The sequence below is a fragment of the Telmatherina bonti genome (genome assembly GCF_933228915.1).
Source record: "Telmatherina bonti genome assembly, chromosome: 11".
NCBI lineage: Eukaryota > Metazoa > Chordata > Actinopteri > Atheriniformes > Telmatherinidae > Telmatherina > Telmatherina bonti.
This window is the reverse complement of record NC_136629.1, coordinates 27433075-27459756: the sequence shown is the minus strand read 5'-3', so window position 1 is coordinate 27459756 and position 26682 is coordinate 27433075. Positions and strand designations below refer to the sequence as shown.

The following is a 26682-nucleotide window of genomic DNA, read 5'->3' as shown; positions in this document are numbered from 1 at the left end:
GGGACAGAGTGAAAGCAGATTTAAATATTTGTCTGTGATTCAGTAATGCTTTGATGCTAAATGCAGGGGATAATCTCTGACACTCAGCAATTTGGATGGGAGGAGGCAGCGAAACTTCACTTAGCTGTGTGTGTATATTACCATAGTATCAAAAAAGGTCTCCAGCAGTCTCTTATCAACTGAATATGTCCTAAATATGCAGCTCATCCTTACTTAGCAGTTTGTAAAATACGACTGGATACTTCATAAGTAACACAAACACACACTTACAGAGATTGTTGGGTTTATTCCCGAGCTTCACAACTAGTCTGACCCTTATTTTTACTCCATTTACCAAACAGATTATCAGTCTCTTTAAGAAGTGTTGTTGTTCCACTTCACTGGCAGGTTTTTTTATTTATTTATTTATTTACTTACTTAAATTCAATGCTACACTTTAGCTGACTTGGGAAGACAAATGCTTCTCACCATGTAGGCTAAACCCTGGATGGCTTGCTCACTCTACTCCATCCATCACATTCTCTTCTAGCAGCTACTGCTGGACTGAGTGCCAGTGCCTCACACACACGCTCATATGTCACAGCTGTCTGGTCTGAGCAGGCCTCCCAAAGCCTGACCTGGATGTCGCCCTCTATTCTCTTTAACTTCTCTGCCCTTTATTCGTCTACACTATCCATCAGTACAGCACATAGAAATACAGTTTAACTGCAGGTTTCATGCAGCTGACAGAGCTGCTTGTAAATCATGCTTTCGTTCATCTACTGCTCTTAGTCTATCCCAATTTATGGCACTATTACTATCAAGCGGGCAGGCTTATCATCTCCTCGCTTGTCCTTTTCAAAAGCTGGATACATTAATGCTGCTGATTTCACAGGATTATTGAAGCAAGCTGACAGATATCTGATTTGAGAAGCAAATCCAAAACAATAGAAACCACTGTCAGGACCGAGCTGACAGACTGACTGCTGCACTGCCGGGCAGACACAGAGAAGCTAGGGGGGCATGAATGCCCAGATGCAGACTTCCCATTAATTTTAACTGTCAACAGAGGAGCCTTATTCTCTAGTATCCCCTTATCCCAGTTGGCATTGATTATTTATCTCAGTGTGAAGTACTACCCTGATAACCTTGCCTGTTGGACGCTTGCTCCATCTGTTTGCTTCTTTTTTTGTCTCTGCCTACCTTTTTGCTTGCAGATTTGTTTTCTTTCTCCTGTTTGATTCATAAAAGTTCATCAGCAGAATCTGCATGCGCTACTACTACATGATTGAAATGCAGACAAGGTGACAAAGCTAGTAACTGGTGTACAGAGCTGCATTGAAAGTGTCGTGAATACAAAACTACCTCATCTGAATGAAACGGGACCAATAGCTTTGCCAAAGAAATAAAAAAGAGAGGATAATCCTACTTCCTAACAGCAAAATATTTGTGGGTAAATCTTGTCTTTAGCAAGGAGCTACAATGCTGGCACAATATTGTGTTGTGAGTACAGAAGCATAAGGTGGCTGCCTGAGCCTCATGTTAACTTAACAAGCTTCCACGGATTAAAGCAGTGCCTGCAATGATGACGTTTCCATAGCAACAGGCTCTCTGTGGTCTGGGAATCATTCCTGGGTTGACTGTGATTTGCAGCTCAATCTGCTGCCTTTGAGAACTCTCTCCCTGTGTGTATGTGAAAACCAATGTAGCTCAATCACGTTCACATTTCTTCTATATTTTTGCATTCCTTCTTCTTCTCCTCACAGTAGAGATCTTCACAGTGTGCTTTCATTCTTAGCCTCCTTGTTGGACGCTAATTATTTTTCCCCACGCACCTACACTTTCTCTATTAATTTACAGATGCATCCGCCATCCTCTTCCAGTTTTACTTTGTGAGAGTCTCTCCTTTAGTATTTAACTAATGCCTGTGGCAGGAAACCTCTTCTAATTAGGCCTGCCAGTGCTTTAGTCTAATCCAATACAGATTTGCATGAGGTTTATCCTTGCAGATCGAGGATAACGGAAGAAGAGCTCAGGCCACATCCTCATCATCAGCTTTCTTATCTTCTATTTACACACTCAAGCTCTAATGTCATCAGTGCTTTGTGGTCTTCTAGGTAGCAGCAAAGCCTAGCTTGTCTCTGTTTACATACTTCATGCAAAAGTGATGCGAAATGATGCTTCTGCTACACTAGCAAAGAAATTCATAACCAATACTATAACGTCTCTTTTTCAAAGATTCACTTAAAATTCAAGAGGAGGATGATCCTGTCACAGTTAAATTCAAGTTTGTAAATTCATAAAAGAAAATGTCTGGGTAAGACAAATGTGTGACGAACAAAAGTGGCAGCTGGAGTCTGTTGAGAAATATAACGTCTGTTTTTCGTAGCCTGAAATCATTGCAGACACATGGTGTACACAAGGAGCTGACGGGACAGGATCCCTTGAAACATTAAGTAAAAATCAGGAAATTTTATGGAGACATCTTAAAATGGAAAGTAGTTTTCCAAAAACGAAAAGAAAGCCACTGCTCTGTCTTGGCCCTGCAATGGACTGGCGAGCTGTCCAGGGTGTACCCTGCCTTTCACTCAAAGACTGCCGGGATAGGCTCCAGCTTCCCCGCGACCCTGAATTGGATAAAGCAGTTAGGAAAATGAATGAATGCTCTGTTTTGAGCTGATGTACCAAAATCCCAGATTCTTGTGGCAGACCATGTGTGGTGTTTGTGTATTTACTAACCAGCTACCAATATCTATCAATAGCCTCAAGAGGTGTTAAACTCTAAACCTTGCAGAGTGTGGACCCAGCATGCTCTCCTATCTCATAGTGTCTGCCATTGATCTGAAATCAATGATTTGCCAGAGAGTGTCTATTCACCATTCACCTGGCCTCTTTGGCTGATACTGTCTTCTGAAAATCCAATGCACGTTTAAAAGTGTTACAGGATCAGGTTTTCGGTGAATGCAACCCTCAAGCAGTTGAGCGTTGGTGTGTTTGTGCACATGTTTGGACGCTTATTTGCTCTTGCAAGTCTAAATTACAAGCCCCTGCTTGTAGTGTTTACTGTCTTAAGAGCGAGGTGATTCAATCAGTAGCTGGATTGATGAATCGACTACAGAAATCAACTGCAAATTACCTTGACCTCTCCCTCACTCAGCACAGTGCTGACTTAAGTGGCGTCAGCTGTTGCAGTGCCTGAATGCAAATTTACACCTCTCTCTGTTGCTGGCGTTCACCGTCTAATGCTGTGTGTTAGGAGTGATGACAGCTCCAGAGCTCTGTCTTCTTCTGCATGGCGGTGCAGCAGTGAGGGCTGCCTGGCTGACAAAACGACGCCTGCAGGCTCAGAGTTCCAAAGTTAAGACATCACACTGATTTAGTGATGTCTCAAGGGGACAAATCTCCTCTTTTGGTTGCTTCACTTCATTAGGCTACTCATATAAGAAGGCAAATCAATGACAGGAGATAGAACACTCATGTCAAAAGGAGAGACAAGAAAATAAAAGGATTAAAGACTTTAAACTGTATAAAATGAAAGTATGAGGAGTCTTTTTATTTTTAAGACACTACCTAAAAACTTAGCTAAATGTTTTTTGATAAATGACAGTTAGGTTGCCAGTGAGCCTAGACAATAGTTGGAGAATAATCTCTAATGCTGGGCAAGCACATCAATATTGTCTGATTCAGCAGACAATATTGAATAAAGCTGAAATAAAAAGTGTTTATCAGTCAATTTAAAAAAAAAAAAAAATCAAATGTGTTTGCCCCCTCTGTTGACATTCAATTTTGTTTTAGCATAATAAATAATATTTGTACACCCACCTCAAGCTTTTTCACACATAATTTCAGTATCTTATTATTATATGACAAGGACTTCATCTCCACACCATCTTCAAAATGTATACTTCAAATATCTTCAGCAATTCTGTCAGTAACACCTCTACAAATTAAAGGTTTTGGGGTCTGTGGACAAGAGAAACCTGAGTGGATTCTCAAAGTCTCTTTACAGAAACACCAGGCTGGAGTAGGATCTGAAAAACTCAAAATATACATTTTTTTCTTCCACGTAATCAAAACTATAAGGTAAAATTTAAATCAAATCAGTTACAGTAAATAAGTGCTTTCCTATTTATTTTGTACTATAAAATGCTTAACTGCAAGTCAAGAATAAATAAAACACGACTCCCACGTCCCTTTCGGTCACAATGAGACTAAGCAGCTTTTTCAATCTGAATTTTCAACCTTTGAAAAGAGACATTTGGAGCATTTTTCCCATAAAAAATGCTTCTTTACCTACAGCTCTATAGCGTATACACAGCACTTCATAAAACATCAATAAATGACTTTTGGGGTCCCATTTGAATGTCAGCTTTATCTTGACACAAAAATGGAGCCTACTTATTGGGTGATGGATGGCGTTGACAGATTTTTTTTTCAGCTATAGTTTGCTTTGCTTGCACTTATGTGCCAAACCATTTGGAATACCTTGAAGCTAGGGTAAACTATATTGCTTATTGCTACACGCCAGTCCATTTATCAGAAAAAAAGACTCATGTTCACTGCGCACACATGTTTACAAAGTATAATTCCTGAAGATCCATCCATTCATTTTCTGTACTGCTTAGTCAAATTCATAGTTGGTGGGAAGCTGGAGCCTATCCCAGCAATTGGCGGGTGAGAGGCAGGGTACACCCTGAGCCAACAAACAGAGACAAACAACCACTCACAATCACATTCACTCCTATAGAATTTACAATAACCAGTTCATTCAACATGTGTGTCTTTTGATCAGTGGGAGGATGCAGAAGTACTCGGAGACAAACCATGTATTCATGGGGAAAACAAGTAAACTGTAGTGGTGCTAATACCAACAAAAAAATGTACATATTGAACATATTCATGATTTCCAGAAACATAAAATGTAAATTTATTTTTCTAAAGAAAGAGGTGACTTTCATAGTTTGTTCTTGTCCTGAATTTTCTTTCCAAAAACTCTTTCCAAAAGTAAAAACAGATGTATGTGTAAATATTTAAGTTTTTCCTTTGCTGGATAAGAAACCTCTACAAAGACAGGGAAACGGTAAAGACCCTATTACCAATTGTTCCAAGTCAAAAAGATATACTGAATGCTGCTGCTTGCTGGCTCAACAAACGAGTCCATTAAAAATGAACTTCTAAAACAACATCAGAAATGTTGGACCAGCATCATTAGCTTACAAGGCATTGTATGTTTTAATAAGCTACTTGTGATATGGAGCTAACACTTACCATCAGTATGGACCCTGTCACCTTGTTTCTTTACAAGATTTCTTTTATAAATTAGGTGTTTTTGTGCAGGTAGTTTTAGAGGCTAAAATGACTGAACTTTCTCTTTGCACATGGAGAAAGAAGGAGACATGTTGCACTTCATTTGAATTCTACTTTTAACTTGGCCACTCCAGTTTCCTTTAGGTCCAAGCTTCCATAAAGTTTGAAGGAAAAATGCTGATACCAGTGGGTTAATACTAAATTATGGTGTTTTAGCTTCAACCATCTCATCTCATGCTTTTAACTCTGCCTCACTCTTGCCTTTCACTGGAAATCATAATTACTCCACCATTAAGCACATAGGAAATTGCTCTAATGTACTCTTGTCACTCAGATGACTTCATTTAAGCTGCAAATCAAGCAACTATGGTTGAGGACATGACTCTGTGTCATGACTTCATCTGGCAAAGACTTATTAAGATTGCAGTTGCGGCAGGAGTCGAAGAAGAGACCTTAGACGTTAAGGCTCTTTGCATGGCTCCAGCTCAAGTGCAGAAAGAGAAAAAAAGGAGGATGGGGAAAGAAGTGTTGAGGATTTGAGGTTGAGTCAGTGTTTAGCATGTCTGGAGGGGGGGAGACATTGCAAAAACAGAGTGCTAAAATCTTTCAACATCTTTTTAGCTGAGGAACAAAAAGAAGAGTCGACAGCAAGTAATCCCTTAGAAAACAAATAGACAACATACACAATGCTGTGATGGTCACAGTTCAAACACAAGTTCTGTTTTCAAGCTATAGTACAGCCTGAAGACATTTAGCTGTGATAAATATTCACAGCATCAGCATGCATCCTAGACAGGAAAAAATAAAAATTATTCTTTTTTTTACATTTTCATTTAAAGAAGATAACTCCAGCAACTGCTAGTGTCTCTACTGAGACTGGGAAGTATCATTAAGACATTTCTTGCTCATAACTGAGTCATTTTGTATTTGAATTGGGAAAACTTGCTCTTGATTCAATACAACTTGAAGTTGTGTGGTGCGTATCCACAAAATTTTAACTACGCATTCATCTTGAATACAGTATGTATGTCATTTGACTAATTCATGTTGTATCACAATTAATAACCTGCTAATATGATTTACAGAATAATAATCATATGACTTAAAAATATTAATACTTGTTATTGAGCTGGACCTTGTGAAGTGTGATTGTATGACAGCTGTGTTATGGGTTGCAGGCCTGGACTGGCCCCTGGGAGAAGCGAGACAATTTCCTGGTTGCCTGGGCCTTAAGTGGCAGGACTGGACTGCATGTTAAAAATGATCTCAGTGACTAATCAACATGGAGCAAAGTGCATAGAGGTGCAACAACTGAGAGGATGAGGATGGTGCTGGTGAAAATTGACCCTCACTCTGGCGAAAAGAGTGAGGATGGAGCAGAGAGGGGCCTTATAAAAGATTTTTTTTAAAAAAGGACTTCGGGAGGATTTTGATATCAGCACCAGCAGCAGCATTCAGCTGCAACAAACTGGTTATTACATGTGTGATACAGGTGAGGCAGGTGGTGACTAGCTGCAGATTTCTGAACATAACAAGATGATTTATTGTTGAGATTATTCATGACCGTTTTTATGTAGCTGTAATAATGAGCCTGGTACGACTTCCCATCAGAACTTCCTTTTATTCTTGCTTTGGTTTGTTGCGGTTCTGTAGCTGAAAGCTCCTGGTTATTCCCACCTTGGATACAAAGTATGTCCTGAATGGGATTTCCTAGTATCACATATGAAAAATTAGTTAATACTGTGTGCTGTGTTAAACTGAGAGGTGGATATTTAGACACTTTGGCTACTTGGCGTCCACATCTGTCCACATCTGTCATTGTCCAATTTTTTTAATCCTAGTTAAATACTAATGAGATTTAATTAAATCAGTTTGTTTATCTGGTTGTAAATGATATGTGTACCAGCCTTTTCCACGTTTCTTTTCAAGGCAGTGGCAGGGTGGACTGTCTGATTTTTGTACGCACTTCCAAAAGTCCAAATTGAAAAAAAGGGAAAGGATTTAGAAAATTACAAATAATTTATTTTTCTTTGAGCAAAAAATAGAATTAAGGTGGATCATTATATATTCCGTCCAGTTATCAAAAACCAACAAAACGCCTGAAAGTGGTCAAAAAAACATTTCATCCTGCCTCACACCACCTGACACTGATTTCCACAAAAAAACACACCACACACCACCCCCGTGGACGTGACATAAATTACCTGTCTTCCCTCACCGTTCTCACACTCAGCTAATAAGCTAATAACATACTTTAAATAAAAATCTGTCTGTGTAATACAACCTAATACACTAAAATATAATACAAAAAATAATTTAACTTCCATAACAGCCATTTCTCATAAAAGAAAACAAAAACACATAAATGGCCTCTGCAATGTGATTGCAGCTTTTTGTGTTCATTTGTTAACGGATTTAGTGAACAACTTTATATGCATTGTGTGTTTGTGGTCGTGTTTCTGTTTCCACGATATTGACGTGGTTTATTTTACTGCATGAAATATTTGGGGGGGTCTTGCTGTACTGAACCAAAGATACTTCCACATGTGTACTGCTGCATGATAAAGTTTGGGACACTCATTTAAAGTTGGAGAATTTAAGTTGAGTTGATCTTTTCATTTTCTAATGTTGCATAAATCACATCAGGTGAAATAGCTGTGGACCACTTCATGTTTTTACTTTAGCAGCAGATATTGGTGATGGTATATTACATGTAGACTGACATTTAAATGATTTGCTGACCAAATGATACAATCATATTGTTTAACTCAACATAATTATGCAGGAGTCCTGTTCTGACATTTTAATTGAAACGTAGAGGGTAGAGAGAGAAAACCACTGGACGAGAGGTTTGTAGTTCTATGTGAATGTTAGTCTAGAATAATAAACTTTACTGAGTAATTTGTCCATATGTGTGTATGTACACTTGGGCGAGTGTCAGCATATGCATGCAGTATATGAGTTGATGTGGTGTGTGTGGATGTGTGACTCCCTGCCTGACTTCACGTCTCATTTCAGCTCTGATGAGTCTGGTTATACTTTCTACATGTGAGTTGGAATACACAAAGGTCTACTTAGGTCTGAGTGATAGAGATTCCTTTGCAAAATATTTACATAAATATCTGGGCAAAAATCTGTGTATGCTTATATATTTTGTGACTGCAACTAATTTTGTGACTGGATGCACTGCAACTAGATTATAAAGAAAAACTAAATGGAATCGAAGAGTCTTCATTTTGATGAAGTGTTGTCTGAAAAGTCAGTTACTCTAAAAGCTGTTTTTACATACAAATGCAACTGAAAGAAAAAATATTCAAGCAAATAATATGACATTATATATAATGTCAATATAATTGATGAACAAAATAGATTTAAATCTTAACAAAACTTAACTGTAGATCAAAACGGATCATTATTAAAGTAAGCTCCTTGATAAATGATGATGCTTTTGCTGCTCTTACAGATCTCAGTCATTTGTTTTACACAGTGGCAAGAAGAGGCAACATGATCAATGAGCTTCAAGAAGCAGTTGCTGCTGCCCATCAATCTGAAAGGGTTATAAAAGCATTTTCAAACAATTTGGAGTCCATTATTGTAGTAAAAGAGATTATATACAAGTGGAAAACATTCAAGGCAGTTGCAAACCCTCCCAGGACTGGAAATCAAAGCAAGTTTACCCCCAAGTCAGTGCCTGCAAAGCTGAAAGGAAGCGCAAACTCCCTGACCTAAAAGCGAAATCTCAGACTCTACAGGTCTCAGCTATCACACCAAATCTTGTAGTCCATGATAGGAGAATGACAAAAGACTGAACCACACAGTTTGTTTGAAAGGGTTGCCAGGAGACGCTCTTGTCTCTCAAAAAGGACAATTGAATCTGAACGAATTACACAATTTCTAACAATGCTGTCCAAACAGACGACACAAGATGTTTCGTCCTCAAGGACTGCCATTCTGCAGGTTTTAGGTGTTTCCCTGCCCCAACACCTTATTCACATTAAATAGATCTCCTCAACAGCTTCTTGTCAAATCCTCAAGCTGATTAAATAACCGTGATTAGAATGAGGTGTGTATCAGCAGGAGACATTTAAAACCTACAGGAGAGTGGCTCTTTACACCAGGAGCTGGACATCCCTGGACCAAAAAGGAGATATCAGCTCAGGCATCTGCGACTTGGCAATATTTTAACGCCACATGTAAGGACATCTGCCTGCATTTAAAACTAGGTTAAAATTGGGTTATAAAGCAGGGGAATGATTCCAAACACACAACAAGAAATCTACAACATGATCACTGAAAAAGAAAAGAATCAAGATGTCGCGATGACCCAGTCAAAGTTCAGACCTCAATCTGACTGAAATGTCAGTACAGACGCCTAGCTGTGTAAAAACAGTTGCTTACACGTTTCAATGATGTAAGGCTACAATAGAGGATAAGTGAGCCCAAAAAAGGTTTTTTGTATTGATAATAATAATATTTTTAAGACACTTTATATTTAACTGGCAAAAAAATAAACTGTTTGTCAGTTTCCAGATATGAACCAATATCAGGGTGGAAATTGTGTGAAACTTACTGTCATTAGAGTCCTGATTTTCATCCCAGGTACGTACATAATCATCCTGCAAACACATGAGGGAAATCTTTGATTAGCTACGTAGACTAAGAAGCATGTGGTCTTGCTGACAGTAATACTTATAGCATAACATATAAGCATCATCACCAAGCAGTAATGTCATTAACATTGTCATTGCATGCTGACAAAAACACTGGTAAGGTAAGTGTGTAATCAGGACAGACAGGGACAGACAGCGACAGACATGTACAATGTGCCCTGCACATTCTGTAGGAAATTAACTCAACAAATCTGCAGCCTTTGTCCATAAGTGAGACATATGGCACCAGTGGTGAGGTGCTTTTTAAGAGCTCTGCCTTGACCCCTATTTTAATTAGAACATTAATCATTCTAATTAAAATGGGACAATAAATGGACGAAGAAGCCCAGATAAAAAAAAAAAAACATACAGAAAGACAAGGAAATGAGTCATAAATGGAAAAGACATTGTAAAAAGGCATCAAGAGGAAAGAAAAATGAAGAAAACTGACCTCTACCTCCTGATGAAATGACAGCAAAAAGAAAGAAAAGAGTCTGCTTTAGAAAAAGGGAAAAGTGGAAGTAAGATACAAATGTAAAGCAATATCCAGTTATTTTATACTGCCATGAGAATCTTAGATTACAAAACTTTAAATGTTAAATAATTAAAAGACAGTATCTGAAACTTTTGCTAATTTCAAACCTGCAAGAAAGGCAAGGGGGAAAAAACATTTCTCCAGCAAAACTGCATCAACTTTGTCTGAAAGCAACATGCTTTGAAATAACACTACTGCACTAAGTCAGAAAACAATAAATCATATTAGCAACTGCTTTAATCTAAAATAATAAAAATAGAAAACTGATTACATCTATACACTGACAGCACAGAACACATACAGAACACATTAAAGAATACACATTTATAAATAGAGACATCAGATGTAAGTCTATCCTGCAGGAGATGGTGCAGATGTATAGCTTTTCAAGCATAATTTTATGTCTGATATAATAAACATGAGTCATTTCGAGATATTTACAATTGGCCACCACCCCTCCTTAGTGATGACTTACTCATCATGGTAAACATTTACTGTCCTGGAAGCGAGAGCCAAACAGTTCCCCAGAAGGCGATAAATTCACACACAATACTTGAAATAAGCAGCCCTCGTGAAAGCTGGGACCTTCGTCTTTGACCCTCATGGTTTTCTTTCACTGAAGTAAATATTTTCATCATAGGCGAGGACTCCACTGTTGCCTGTACTTCACTTAAACCAGTCCAGCTCTTCTGTAACCAAAGAACAACCTGCTGTACTTCGCCAGTTGAGCATCATGAATGATTGTCTGTTATGTAGTTCAACCTTGTTGGACCTGATAGAGTCACGCATCAGCAGGGTGAGACCTCAAAGAGTTTACGACCAGGCCGTTAATCTGATGCCTCCCACGTCCCCTGTATTGATGCTGCAGCTCCTGCATTATTTAGCAGCCTTTCTGTATTTGTGCCCCTGCCAGTGCCGATAAGGAAACTGTCCTGCTGCGCTGACAAGACTGGAAATCAATAATTTTATAAAAGAGAGGCTGCGGAAAATATATTCAGGTAAAATAAATTCCCCTTGAGTGAACTACAAAAATGAGCATGAAACATGGAGCCAGGTGACAAGGTTGGCACGCAGCAAAGAGGTTACATGACTTGAATTTGTTCACAGATCAAAGTTGTTGTTTTTTTTAAACACAGAAGTGATTAAAGGAAGCAGGCTGAGAGATGAAAACACACCGCTGTATCCAGGAACTCTGTGATCAAACTGATAACATCAGAAGGATCTTCTCTTTATATAGAGCAGGGAAGCTCAGCCTCAGCAACAAAGATGGCAAGCGTGTCAACCCGTGCTCTGTAATACTGACTGACAGATAACAATCCCTTTATGGGGGGAGAATCACAACCTGTCCACTGAAAAACTGGGTTCTATTAAGGAACTGCACCATGTCGCCGATATCCACACAAGAAATGTGACACAGAAACGGTGCTGTTCGATTGGTTGAAAAAAGAACAAAAAGGAAGGTGGATGAAACATGTGTGTCTGACAAACCATATGTGTGATTGACAGGCATTTCGGAGTAAATGTCAGCTGTCAGCAGCACCCTGTGTTCACTGTGGATATCCAGAGGGGTTTGTTCACAGACTGCAGAGTGCATTGCTGCCTCATCACTAACAAAGCACAATATAACACTCAGAGATCTTCAGGAATCTGATGGAGGTTTATACTTGACCTTTTCTCGCAATCAGTGCTAACATCCTCCTTCAGTGACTTTATCAAACACATGCAGAACCTCACAGAAAAACAATGCACACAAAGCAAATCAAAGAAGCACAAGGTTTTGTATGATATACACAATAAACAAGAAAATTTTACACACAAATAAAGGCAGGAACATAAAGAGTTTCCAGTCGGTAATTACAAGTTAATTCCAGATGTATAACTCAAAAACTGATTTCTATTTCTGTTTCTGGATGTTAATCGGACCAAAGCAGATGATTGTGTACTTCCTCTAAAATTTCCCACAAAGAATTATCAAAGTGCAATAGACATATATAAAGGTGAGCAAATGCTTAAAAAAAAACAAAAAACAAAACAAAACAAAATACAGCTTTGATTTATGCACACTGGCCTTAGATTAAGGGCACATTCACGTCAGCCCAGTCAAACCAAGTCTAGCAGATTACCTGACATGATTACACCCTTTAGCACTGGCTAATCTGATGCCATCTTGACACAATGACATTAACATCAGGCAGGGCTGCTTGTTATTTACATTTTTATTATCCCATGGTCAAAGTTTAATTTGGATTAAAAGAAAAAAAGAAAGAGACAAACACACTTTTGATGGCTGGGCAAAAAAAATAAAAAATCCTGAAAATGCATTTATCTCAAGGAAAATCAAGAATTTCAAGAAACATGGTATTATCTATATAATATGTATTTATATTCTGCCTGTCAATCAGCGTTATGCTAGTTTCTAGAACTAGAATTCTGTTCATTTTAGTGGAAACACTAGTAATCCTTATCTGGTGTTAATTACTGCTCTGATGAGAAATCCAATTTGTTTTCTTTTTCTCCAGAATTTGGTTCACTCAGCCAAAATTTTTATACTTTTGAAAAATTAGTATAGATTTGACTGAATTATGCTGAAATTATGTGAAGTTATGTACTATACTGTGGGCATCCATAAGGGTCATAAGTCTTTTGACATCTTTAAAAAAAAAAAAAAAGACTAACATCTAAGCATCCTCTTTTAACTTAAATCTCACTCTGTTATCTGTGTTATTTTGTCAGAGTGGACACAATGGACATTGTGAGGGACCAAGCTGGCGAAGGAAGAGGAACACAGGTGGCTTCAAAAGAAAAGGGTTTTATTTGCCCAAACAATATAAATGAATTAGGCCTTTAAAAGAGGTCAACCAAGCAAAACCTAAATCAAAGTCTGAAAATAACTAAACTAACAGATTAGAGAACATAATCAACACAACACAAAAACATACTGACCTGACAAACAACAAAGGAGAACTTAAATACTGGCTGATCAGACCAGTTACAAAACATATGGGGTAACACATTAAACATACTAACAAACTAGACAAAGAAACAGAACCTAACTGTTAGTTTAATTATTCTTAACAAAACTACTAACAAAAGGTAAACCCAAACTACTCAAAAGTGGGAAAGAAAATGAATAAACATTTGAAGAAACTAAACTAAACTTTTAATCTCCCCCTCTGAAGATGAGGTCTTCCCAAAGGCCCGTGGCACTTCCTGTTCACTGGCTTCCCACCTGTGCACACTCCTGCCCCCCAATGCCCAAGCTAATCCCTTCAGCACCAGTAAAAAGAAACAAGATTAACCAAAACGCAAACAATTGAAAATACAGTGGGTCCTTAATGTGCATGCTAACAAAAAAGAAACCAAAGCATTTAAACTAAGTTTAAATATAAAGAAAACTAACAATGTGGTGCTTTTACCGCCTTTATACATGTGGCCATTGGTCTGGCCATCACAGACATATTCCACAAAACTGGAGTTGGCCGATAACTCCTTTAACCGGTGGTTCCCATTGACAAAGCTATGTTTTATTCAGCCAGTTGGAAATTCGTGCTAGTTATGAGTTTTAACACATATAAGTTTGTTTTGTTTTCTTCTCGTACATAGTATTTTATCACAGCTGAATTTTCAGTAAGCCACTATTTTTAGTCTAAAACAGTGACAGTAATGTAACCAACTAAAAGGACACATTAACCAGCAGTCACAGATGTTATTACCTCACACACCAGGTAAAGTAAACAAAGAAAACAGTGGATTTGCATGTTAGAGATCAATTAGACAGTTTATGAGTGCAGTTCTTCCAACTCAATCTGTTGGTTTCCCTATATAGGCTATGATGAATTGGCTTTCATCATGTATTTTTTTTCCTGTCTGTAAAGCGTCTTGAGATGGCATTGCTGTGATTTGACACTATACAAATAAAGTTGAATTGAACTGAACTGAACTGCAGTTCACAGCAATGAGCTGCTGCTTCTGACTGAGCAGGGAACACACAGAAGAAAGTTAATAGAAAAACAAATCCTAAAAGTCACCATTTGGCACTGATGCTAAGATTTATGCAAAGTGAAAAAAAGATCTGACATTCAATGACAACTGCCCAAATTTATTTATTTCTTTTAGTCCAGCATATACAGTATGTGGTTTCCATTAATGCAATGAAAATTTGGCAAATGAGGAAGAAGAAACCAAAAGCATTGGAAAAGCTTAAATAATATTAATTTAAAAAGCATTGTGTGATTTTTATCTTCCTTGAAAAAAAATCTAAGCATGCTTAGTAATAGCATTTGCTAAAATATTCATGCTGATGCTCTGGTACGACATCTCAAAATGTTATGTTCTCATCTAATAAAGGAAGCATGCAGGTTAGATAGCTTGGATAGCATGTTTGGTGAGCACCCTCTATAGAGGTCCTGCTGATGTATTGTAATCCTTCTCACTCACTCATTAGCCTTCTACTGTAGCCTCCTATTTCATCCTCTTAGTAGTCATTCTGACAATAAAAAAAGGCCCTTGAGCAAAACAAGAGCCGCTTCAAAGATGAGTAATTGAGAGACAAAGGTGGAAAGAGACTGTTCTTTTACATGAAGTATTTTCACTGCAGTGTTAAAATATTAGATTACAGTCCAGCAGCAACAAATCTGTTAAAGCAAAGGTAAATTGTGCCATCCTCACAACATATAACCATACACTGCTTTTTATTTTGAATCATTAAATAAAAATCTTGGACACATATTTTATAAACAAACTCTGTTGGATCCGGCTGCACTGCATAATAGGATCTCTAAATCTCATTAAAAACAGCCAAAGATTAAAAAATGCTACCACCCTGAGGTAGTCTGCAATATATATAGTGTTGCTTACAGAATTGTATCAATTCCTCCCACCTAAAAGCTCACATGAGGCTCTTAGTTCTCAGCTTCTCAGCTTTGGAACCACATGCAACATACCAGAAATTAATTACAACCCCTAAACATTACTCTCGTACAATATACGTTCTCTTATCTTCACTGCACAATGGCCTGCAGGGGTTGAGACTCAAGCCTTCTCATTTGTATTTCTGCAGGCACACAGCACAGCCCTGAGCGAGTGTTTCAGGATTGCAGAGCAAAAGCAGAGCATCAAATACTGAGAGGCTGTTCTGGAGAAAGGGTTATGTAAGAAAGCTTTGAGGATGGGAGTTAGCAAAAGGTGAAGCACAGGTTTAAGGCTTTTTGGGAACATTGTCAATGGGTTAAAAATAAAAGGGCAATGACAAGTAAAAGCTGTTACTGCCAGAAACTAGACAAATGATACATATTATGTCTGAAGTGCACTGAAATGGCTCAGTGGAAAGAAAAGAACAAATTTCCAATTCATGCGTTTTCTTATACTGCTTTATTTTGCTCTTGAGAAAAAAATCATTTTAATGTGTGCAATGCATTAGAAAAGAAGGATTGGTCACTGGAAACAATATTATATACATTATGAAAGTAAATTGTTATACATTATTTTACTTCTTGACATAATGCTTAAATATGCACAAAATTCTCCATACAAATGGTAACATTTTATGTGACATGTATTTTCTGAAAATAACAAATAAATAAAAATTTACTGTTTGATATTAATTTTAGGCTGTTAAGCCATCACAAACTTATTGAAATTAGAGTGCTTACATGATCAGAAAGCATTCTTTGCAACGAACAAAATTAAAAAGGTAAAAAAAAAATCACTTAAGGTCAAACACAATGAAACAGAATCTGTGTCTTTGTCCACCACCCCACTAATACTATTGAAATCACTCGATGAACCCCGTCTCTCATCATGTGACACCAACGACCCCTGAGAAAATGCACGTATGTGTTGAGATGAGAGCAACAGTGTAAATTTGAGGTCTTTAATTTCCCAGATTACCTACAGTAAGTCCAGTAGAGTACCTGCATTTTCACTGTGTTTCACCAACAGCAAATTTCAAACCACTAACAGGACAAACGCTTTCGAGAGGTTGCACTCAACAGCTTCATTTTACACATATCCAAAAGAACAAGCAAAAATTGACTAAATGTGACACAGTTTTAGTGCTGTGAGTTTTCTTAAAACTTTCCTGCTCTGACCTTGTTGTTTAGCAACACATACCACACAGACACACATACGTCAACAGATATAGTGATAAAAATCACACTTAGCCCACAAAATATTGGTGCACTCATGCCAGCCCTGCACTCTGTCTATAAATACTGGCCCTTGTGCCACACAGGGCCCTGTAGGGAATGAGAAAACAGTCAGCAACTCACAGGAGAATCTGGTACAAACAGCGAGAACCTTCACACTTCACTGGAGACACCAAGCTCAACTGAAAAACAGACTTGTACTACAATGGAAAATCAATGAAGTTGCCTAGGTGAGGGCTGCAAGAAGGATGAGAATCTGCCAACAATTTGAGGCAAGAGAGTCTAAAACAATGTAATTGAAAAGGAGTCACAAACAGAGCAACAGCAACAGGACTGAAACCTGACTTCAACTGAGGAAAAGGCAAACCGGATGTCATCTCTGCTGCTGAAGTTTAGTAACACAGTTAGGTAATTACTGACAATATTGGAAAAAAAATTAAACTAAAAACAAACAAATAAAATATTAATAACAATCTTTGAGTGCAGATAAAAAAATAATGAAGCTTTTGTGTAAGGTCAGTAAGCTTTATCATCAGTCAAGATATATGAGTTACAGCCCTTTTCTCTGTTTTGTCATCACTACTACAACCCCAGTTCCAATGAAGTTGGGGCCGCAGGGCGTTGTGTAAAATGTACATAAAAACAGAATGCAATGATTTACAAATAATTTTTACCTGTATTTAATTGAATTCAAAGACAAAATATTTAACATTCATTCATTCATTTTCTTAACCGTTTAGTGCAACTAAGAGTTGCAGGAAGCTGGAGCCAGAGGCAGGCTACAGCCTTGTTTCTTTTTTTTTTTGTTTGCAAATATTCATTTATTTTGAATATAATACCTGCAACATATTTTTAAAAAGCCAGGGGAGGGGCAGGGGTACCACTGTGTTACATTACCTTTGCACTGTGAAATCTCTGGTCATTAGCCCATAAGCACTTTCTTTTCCAAGCTGCTTTGTGTTATTAAAATTGGAAAAAATAGCCTGAAAATGGTTACTCCTCCACTGAATTTAATTGGATCGTTTAGCAATGAACATAAAGACATTAAAAGTGTGGTACACTTTTCAAAGATTGGGCACAAAGGAAACAACTGGGCTGTCTTTGAGGGGAGGGGGAGAGAAGCAGGGCTTTGAGGAAGAGATGGAGATGCCCAGCCAAGGCTTCGTCCAGCAGGCACTAAAAGCACTGACAGTTTGGAAGAAATTCTGAATGAAGGAATTTTTCAACATACAAAGTCGTTTTTTCTAAGACTGCACATTGCTAGCAGATCTATTTTCTCACTCAGAGTGGGGTCGTGACTGGATCTGAATGAGGTCACTGAATCTTTTAATGGTACACAGTACCGAACAGCACAGCCATATTTTCACCCCTGACTTTGTCTCAGTCCATCTGAGACGAGCTCGGGCTGAGAGAAGTTGGCAGCATTTCTGGGTGTAGGGGATATATGGCTTTTGCTTTGCATGTTAGGGTTTTAACTTGCAGATGTAACGACGAACTGCATTAACTGAAAATGGCTTTCTAAAGTGTTCCTGTGTCCACGTGGTAATATCCTTTACACAACGATGTCAAATTTTAATGCAGTGCTGCCTGAGGGATTGAAGGTTGCAGGTAGTTTTAAGTGGTAGTTTTCAGCCTTCACTGCAAAAACTGAAATCTAAGTAAGATTAAAAATCTCAAATTGAGTACACACATGCTTATTTTTTTAAAGGAAGGATAATTCTTAGTTTTTATGCTAGAGAATTCCTCTTGTTTTAAGAGTATTTTTACTTGTTTTGGGAAGTCTTGACAAGCCAAATTTTCTTGTTCTGATGGCAGATAATTTCTCTTATTTTAAGCAACATTTACCAAATGTTATATATATTTTTTCTTGTTTTTTAAGGCTGAGTTTTTGCAGTGTTGCTGCTTACGTTACAGTTGTACATTGAAAAAAACACTGTCTATAAACTGTTGGACTATTTGCTCATGCAGCTGTTCACCCCATCCTTGCTTATGAATTGCTGAGCCTTTTGGGGATGCTCCTTTTATACCAAATCATGATACTAATCTGTTTGCAATTAACTTGTTCACCTATGAAATGTTCCAAGCAGGTGTTTTTGAGCATTCCTCACCACCTCCAGTCTTTTGTTGCCGCTGTTACAGCTTTTTTGGAACGTGTTGCATAAAATATTTATTAGTTGGAACATTAAATTATCCTGTCTCTGTCATGTATTCAATTGAATATAGTTAGAAAATAATGTGCAAATCATTGCATTCTGTTTATATTTACATTTTATACAATGTCCCAAATTCTTTGGAATTGGGGTTGTTTGACCCGATCGTATTTGTTCCTCATGTTCTGTGACCAGACCACTTCCTGAACCCTGTATTTGAGAATGCACTGCGGCTGTATCATTCTGTCATTGAAACTGTCTACAGTACACCTCTTATCCGTCTCCCCACCTCCACCTTGCCCCGATTGTCAAAGGCATCTCAGCTGTTATCAGCCATCCGATAACGGCTCCACCTCAATAAGCTTCTAGACTTCCTACCTTCACACCAGGCACTGATCTGTCTTGACTACTGATTAGATTCTGCCTCATACAACAATACAATTTTTAGATTTGCTAAGCATTTTACCCTGTGTCATTTTAGATGCTACAGTTTGATGATAGAGGAAATAAAAACACATTTTAAGCCTTTTTTCATATCTTTTGTTGTCCAGTGGATAAAATTAGGTTGGTAAAATCATTAATGGAGCGCTCCACACACTTGCTGTGATTGTAGACACTAAATCGTGATCTAACAATACATCAAATGCCTTTTGAAGTCTTGGGTTGGTTCTTGCCGTGAGACCCTCTAAGCTAGTACCTCCTTTTTAAACCAGAATTTCAGCTGCAAGCACTCAGTGTAGCCCTTGTTTTTTCTGAGTCTGATTACAGCTACCACCTTCCCAGCAAGCCATCTCTCAGAGGCTTAAACAACTGGATTTGTCTGGTTATTTTCAGCCACTTCTACTTTTTCTGCCCAGCACTAATCAAATTTTTTTGTATCAGCTACTGTACTGACAGGACCTGATCTCCCACTGGCTGCGATTCAGTCTGGCTCACACCCAATAGCGTTCAAGGAAGAGATGGATACTGCTACTTAAAACTTCTACTAAGCCTGCCTTTAAGTCTAGTTTTGTATCTTTCTATACACAAATATCTATGTCTGGCTATGATTTAACACCATTTAATCTGTTATAGGTATCCTGGTGGTGTATGGTTTCAAGACTAACATTTTATTAACAAAACATATGCCATTTTATCACACCAAGCTAAGCTCTTAGTCACACTCATTTAAAGAAATATCCGATGTTAACTCCACTGACTGAAATGCCACACTCTTCTACACAGCATCTGTAGCCGTCAGCTGTGGCTGTGCCACTGTTCCTCAAAGCAGCTGTGGCCAGGCAAGCATGAAAGTCTGTTTCTTTTTGTCTTTTGCTCAATTACAGCCCACCTATGCCTCTGAAAGCCTGCCAGGACTCCCCACAGAGCACTGGTAGCCCATCCAAACCCTGAGCAACTAGACTACCCATTCCAGAACAGTTGGAGGTGATTAAGATGCAGCCCATCTGCTTTGCCACACAACTCTGGATGTTTGCTGCCACAAAAAGATTCTGGAGAGTAAAAAGGAATGACTCATGCTCATGCAAAGCATGACTATATAGACGAAGGAGTTTCTGATGAATTGTTATCATCAGTCATGCCATTAATGCATCTGTTGAAGCCTATTTAAACATCAGGAAGCATGGATTGGCTGAGCCAGACTGAGCTGAGGGGTAGTGGTGATAATTTACTGTTTGTCTGGATAGTCCTAATGGAGTATTTGGCTCCAATGTCACAGATGCCATTATCCGCCATTATTATTTATATACCTTGGTGTTATGTTAAAAGACAGGGCTAGAGCCACAAGCAGAAACGATTCTATTTTTTGCAACAAAAAAAAAAAAAACAAGACAAAAAGGTAAACTTCATGTCAAAATGTTTTTAAAATAAAGCTTATGTGAAGTGAAAAAAACTGGAAAAAAAAAGAAAAACACAACATCACATCTTTATCAGGACTGTCAGAACCTTACTTCCATCATTCTACATATTTAATCCACTGACATCAACAAGGGATCTGATGTTTTGTGCAGGCGCAGAGTGTTTTCTAGTCATTAAAAATGAAGTGAATGGAGAACAGGTGTAGGCAGGATTGGCACTGGATGGTGCAGAGCTGCCTGACTGTCAAAGCATGCATATTTAAGATAAGGTTTTACCAAGCACAAACAGAGCAGCACAGCACCTGATAAGCACTGAACCATCTCTTTATGCTGGCATGCATGATGCATAAAGACAATTGCACTGGTATTTGCTAATGAGCACCCATGTATGGTGCACATACTGTGTACACAATATGTTTGTACCTAAAATGTTTATCTAAAATAAATACAATTAAATATCAGAACAGTTTAGTGCACATTACAGCAATGGCCTTTTCAGAAGGAGCTTAGCAAAATAGTGGTAAGGGCTGATCTGACTTCAGTATATCAAATATGAAAGTTGATGGAAAGATGAGAAGCAGATATTTCATTTATCTATGACACAACTAAGTCTATTATTATTATTATTATTACTATTTAGAATATTTTCAAGCAGTATTTTGGCCTATTCATTAATTTCCACTTTTTGAAATCAACATTAAAAGGTTTTATAATTATAAATAATACCAACAGTTTGATTAACAATGATGTTTAATGATGATTGTTTTTCAAGAAATAGTAATGCCAGTATCCATTGTGGATAATAAACAGAGCAAACCAAAGAGATGAGGTTATTTTTGTCATATACTGTACATGTACACCAATGTACATGTAAACACTTCAACCACTAAGTTAACCATCTAAAATTGAATAGCTCATCCTACAACAGGCTGTTACTAAATGTCTGCTGCATGTTAGACATCCTTCCTCTACTGCAAAAGATGCAAACATAAAAAAGAAAAGCAAAAACAATAACAAAAACAAAACAAACATTACAGAGATCAACAGTGAAATTATGCATGCACTCATTTTAACAGCAGACCTATTGAAAAGAGAAGAACAGATGTACACTTATTGTTGTTGCAATTCTCATACAAGCTAAAAGTGCCATCAAGATTCTTATTCTTTAGGTAAAAGTAATAAATCTGCATTCAGTTCTCATGACGTTTTTTCCTGTTCCCCTGTTTATCCTTTTTTCCCCCCATGGATTTGGTGCATTAGTGGAATGAAATGTTGAATGCACCTGTCAGATTAAAGGATTGAAGGTATCCCATTCTGTTATTTTTTGACTGTTACTGTTTAATCTAATCGCCTTTTCTTCTGTGAAATAGATTGAATTGAAGTGTGAGAGCTGTTTTTCCTGGAAAGGAAAGAGACCTTTGGTTCTGCCTCTGTATTCTGCAGAAGAATAAATATTAAATATTTACTGTCTATTCGCTGCAGGTTATAGTTTGTGAAGTGTGATTATTTATGTGAACATTTGCATGTATGCACATCTCATGTCTTGCAGCTTTGATTATTGCTTTTCAGAGAAAGATTAATAACATTCAGCATGAAACTCCCAGAGGGCTCTGCAAGTCAACATCAATTTATATACTCCAAATAAATAAATTTGTGTTATTAGTTATAATTTATACATCAACTGAATTCTTTCTGGAGACCAAGAAAAGCTTTTTTGGTTGTTTTTTTTTTTTTTTTTTTTTAATTCAAAGGCCAACACAAAGCACAGCCAATTAAATGTGTATTAAATGTAATGCCATGCAACTCTCATTAAGAATAATGAGAAAAAAAATGCTTGTAGTGGTTTTTCAGCCGTGGAAGTTCACAGTTTTAATGATGTGGAGAAACCTCACTAGAAAGAGCTTCCACTTTTCAACACTGGAGTGGGAATGCGAGGGGATGGAGTCATCAAAACTCCCAGTGATGCAGGCTTCACCTCAGCACCCCACACAGAAACTGCTGTTGCTACGGCAGCAAGCTGAAATCAAAGCAGTTTCTTATTGGCGATTCCCTCGGGAGGTTTAGTGGTTCACTTCTCTGATGTTTTTCCTGTCAACTTCATCATCGCCAGAGACACCACCACACCCCAACAGCCCTGACAAAATCCCATTTATACACTTCCAGTCATAGTCTTGATAACATCTGTGTGCGTCTACATTCACACGCCAAAGAGAATCACCCTCAGGAGTACTGATGATGAAAGTGATAACTGGAGGTGTCATTTGTGTTGCACAGCAGCTTTGATGTAAAACTGAAGAAAATGGAAAAGCAATGCAGGTGACATACTAAAAGGCAAACACTTCAGGAAAGTGTATATTGGGGTGTGTTACATATTCCAGCAGTGTTTTATTATTCAGTATCGGATGGAATTTTTTTCTTTCCCACAGCAAACCATGACGGGCCAAATTCAGAAGGTCATTGCTGCTTATACGAACATTTTAGATCAAAGCTGCTCAAATACAGAGCAGCAACCAGTGAATTATAATCCCACAATAATTCTGACTTAATCTTTCCATGCCTACAATTTCATTTTATTTCTAAGTACAGTTCCAGAGGTCATACTGAACTCTTTAAGTAATCACAAACTAATCCATGGCCAGGAGGAGATGTTGCCAGTTTTCACACGCGTTCCCCTTTTCTTCAGGGATGTCGTTGATCTGATCTTTAAGAGACTAGTAAGATCAAGGTTGCCACCTCAGTGTCTTTGGGAAGGTGTCTATTCAGAAAGGCTCATCTTCTCCTCCTAATCAGATATGCTGCTGTTTTGCTACAGATGATCAAGCTGAAGACAACTGCCCAAATGATTCCCTGTCATGTGCTGCAATAACCTCATAGGATCAATTAAAACTCAATTAACGGGACTCATATGGAGCTTAATCCAACTACACTATACTGCTCAAACGCTGGATCATTAATAATCATTTCACAGAGCTGGAGGCAGAACTGTGTTCATACATTCACAGACAAAGCAATATATCACCGGACATAGACTGCAGGCTTTAATCAATCCAAGTTACCCAGCTCAGTCTGTTCAATAGGTGCATATGCACATCGATCAATCAATGCCCTTCTGTCCTAATTACTTAATTCTGTTGTTTATGAAATCTCCTGAGACATTTCCAAGGTAAGTCAGATTAAGGGGCGGTATGATGGATAATATGCATCATGCTGTGTAAATAGGATTCAAACATTGTTTGTAAAAGGTCTAAAAGTGGGAGGATCAGTAATCTGGCATAATGGTTTATGTTTGTAAATGTAGCTTTCCTGTCCTATCATTTCCTAACTTGTTCATTTCATTGAAGTTTCATTCGTTAATACTGGTTACTCTTCCAACCCCCCCCCCCCCCCCCCTCCCTTTTTTTTTTGGGGGGGGGGGGGGGGGGGGGGGGGGGGGGGGTCATACAAATGTCTAAAACAAATTCATCCCAACCTGATAAAGCTGGCATTTCTATTTCTCTCATTAAAAATAAACAAATGGGGGGCAAAGTCAATGTGTTGAATGCACCTTGCCACTTGAAGGTGACACTTTCAAAAAATGAAAAGCAAACAAACAAACAAAAACAAAAAACCTTAACAACCTTACACTTATTTGTCCACTTTCATTAGATTTCAGAGGACTTAATTATATTTAAAACCAAATAAAGACACACACACACACACACACACACACACACACACACACACACCGGGACATTTAGTCATTTTAAAACATGCTGTTGGTGCGTGTTTTTATTTAAGGGGGTTTGCTCGAACCACAGCACCAAGTTTGTGTGGATCATTGTGTAAAGATGGCAGTGCATGTCCCACCCCCCCACCCCCCATCAGCGCGTCTTCCAGCTACCGCATTCTCTCTCCCAGTCAACACTTACATCTCTGAAGCGATTCCAGTGCTTGATCTTGCGGCTGTACTGTGAAATGGTGGACAGCCACTGCTCGTCTTCCATGAAATTCCCAGTTTTTTCCGCCTCTTTAACGCTCTTCACGTCCATCTGGTGGGTAGAGCCCACGAGCACAACCAGCGGGACAAAAAGGCACACGATATCCGAAATTTCCACCATGGTAGCGGACAAAAAAAACAGCTCGCGCTCACACCGTGCGTCTTGTGGGAAGCGACGGATGCTGAGGCTGGATTGAAACTAGCACCTGGTTAGCCTATAGGATGCTCTTTCTGCGGGGAGGGAGAGGGAAGGAGAGCTTGGTTGGGAGTACTGAGAGAGTGAGTCTGGTGGTCGCTCCTGTTGGATACCTTTGGTGACGTCCCTGCGAATAAACCTTAGATTTGAGCGCATTTTCCAGAGTGTACGCTTAAATACTGCAAAAGCAAGTCTCACGTGACTCCTTTAATCAGTCCATGTCTTTTACTTATTTGGGCTGGTTAGTTGGCTAAAGAAAGCCTTTAATAATTACTTGTATGAAATTGAATGGGAGTCAATGCTGGGGCAGATTGCGGGAAAATTCCAGTGCTTAATGGTCCAGACCTTCTGGAATAGCGGAAACCAAACCGAATTATAACTAAGCAGGGCTCCATGGATGCAGATCAATTGGTTATCCATATTTTTCTAGACAGGAGCAAAGCTGATTAAGACACATTTATTGGGAATAATAAAATAACTAATGAAAGACATTTAAGTAAATCATGGCTGAGTTTCTCTCATGTTGCACACCTGCACTGCTGCCTCTGAATCTGAGGGCATTTCATGTTTCACAAGAGTAAAATCAGAACATTTCTATGATATTTTGGAGCTACATGTATTTTTTTCAAAACTTAGTATAAGATGAATATCTCTGATCTTTCAGCATAACAACTAAAGTGCAAAATGCTTGAATTAGAACAATTTGGTCTTTTTTAAATGGTTCAGTGCGCCTTCTCATGCGCCTATGCATGACATCTGCACAGTAACTTTTACTTAATTCTGCTTTTAATTATTTTAATATAATTTATGATTTTATTATGATTTTGTTATTTGTATTTTCTTTTATGCTTTTTTCTGTAATGCTTTTAATGTTTTATGTAAAGCAATTTGAATTGTCTTGTATATGAAAGGTGCTATACAAATAAACTTGCCTTGCCTTGCCTTCAGTGGTCCATGAATCTGGACGTTAATCCCACTAAAAACCTTTCTAAAAGAAGTCAAGCAGTGCAAGGACAGAAGACATATCCACTGATGCTCTGCATAAATAATAGGCCCAAATTACTAAGCTAATTAGCAACTCTTGTTTTAGTTATTTCTGACAATATTCCAGATTTTTAGATAATCTTAATTCAGGGTTCAGCACCATAAAATGTAACAAGACCAGAAATAATAAGTTTCACACCATTACATTAAAATTTTTAACAAATTTCTCAGTCAAATTAGATTAAACTATTGCATTCAAGCTGTGGAATATTCAATCATCTGACATCTCAGTGGATGGTGATGGTGCGGTTGTCTTGGTGATGAATCTGATATAACGATTGATTGGATTTTCTGACTTGTTATAAAATACTGAAACATTATTCTAAGTTTTTTGTGGCTATTTGTGAATACCAGTTTTTCTTAGATGGGATAAAGGACTGGTAATGTAATATTTGTTTATTTACTTAACTCTTGTTCAAAATTGTTGATCATTCAGTCAATCAACCAATCAATCTCAGCTTTAAATATTTTGTGGTGATTGACAGACTAATTTCCCTCAAGCGCAATTTTCAGGTACTGGACCTTCATCCAATTAAAGTTTTCATTTGTATGTATAATTCTATGCTCCCCTTGATGCAGACGAGCAACAGCTTTACCCTGAGCCCCTCCAGGATGGTCGAGCTTCTTACCTATGTCTCAACGAGAGCCACTCTGATGAAGGAACTCAGGTTGACAACTTTCACTCACGATCTTATTCTTTTGGCCACTAACCAAAGGTCAGGGCCTCTCCTTCTGGTTCCTTCTTCACCAGAACAGACCAACGTAGAGTCTGTATCACTGCTGACACCTTACTGATCCATCTGACAATTTCCCACTTCCCTCAGTTGCAAACAAGACCCCAAAA

The 26682-nt window shown here is 38.1% G+C and overlaps 1 protein-coding gene across 1 annotated transcript in view; it reads right to left on the bottom strand.

The window, feature by feature from the left end:
• spock2 (SPARC (osteonectin), cwcv and kazal like domains proteoglycan 2) overlaps positions 1 to 24719 on the bottom strand; it is a gene marked incomplete at both ends in the record, with an annotated part of 33841 nt that extends 9122 nt beyond the window's left edge. The window contains 2 exons of the mRNA XM_079248407.1: positions 9857 to 9902; positions 24531 to 24719. Coding sequence (XP_079104533.1) covers positions 9857 to 9902; positions 24531 to 24719 — 235 coding nt within the window. The remainder of the gene's footprint in view (positions 1 to 9856; positions 9903 to 24530) is intronic.
• Between the last annotated feature and the right edge of the window lie 1963 nt (positions 24720 to 26682).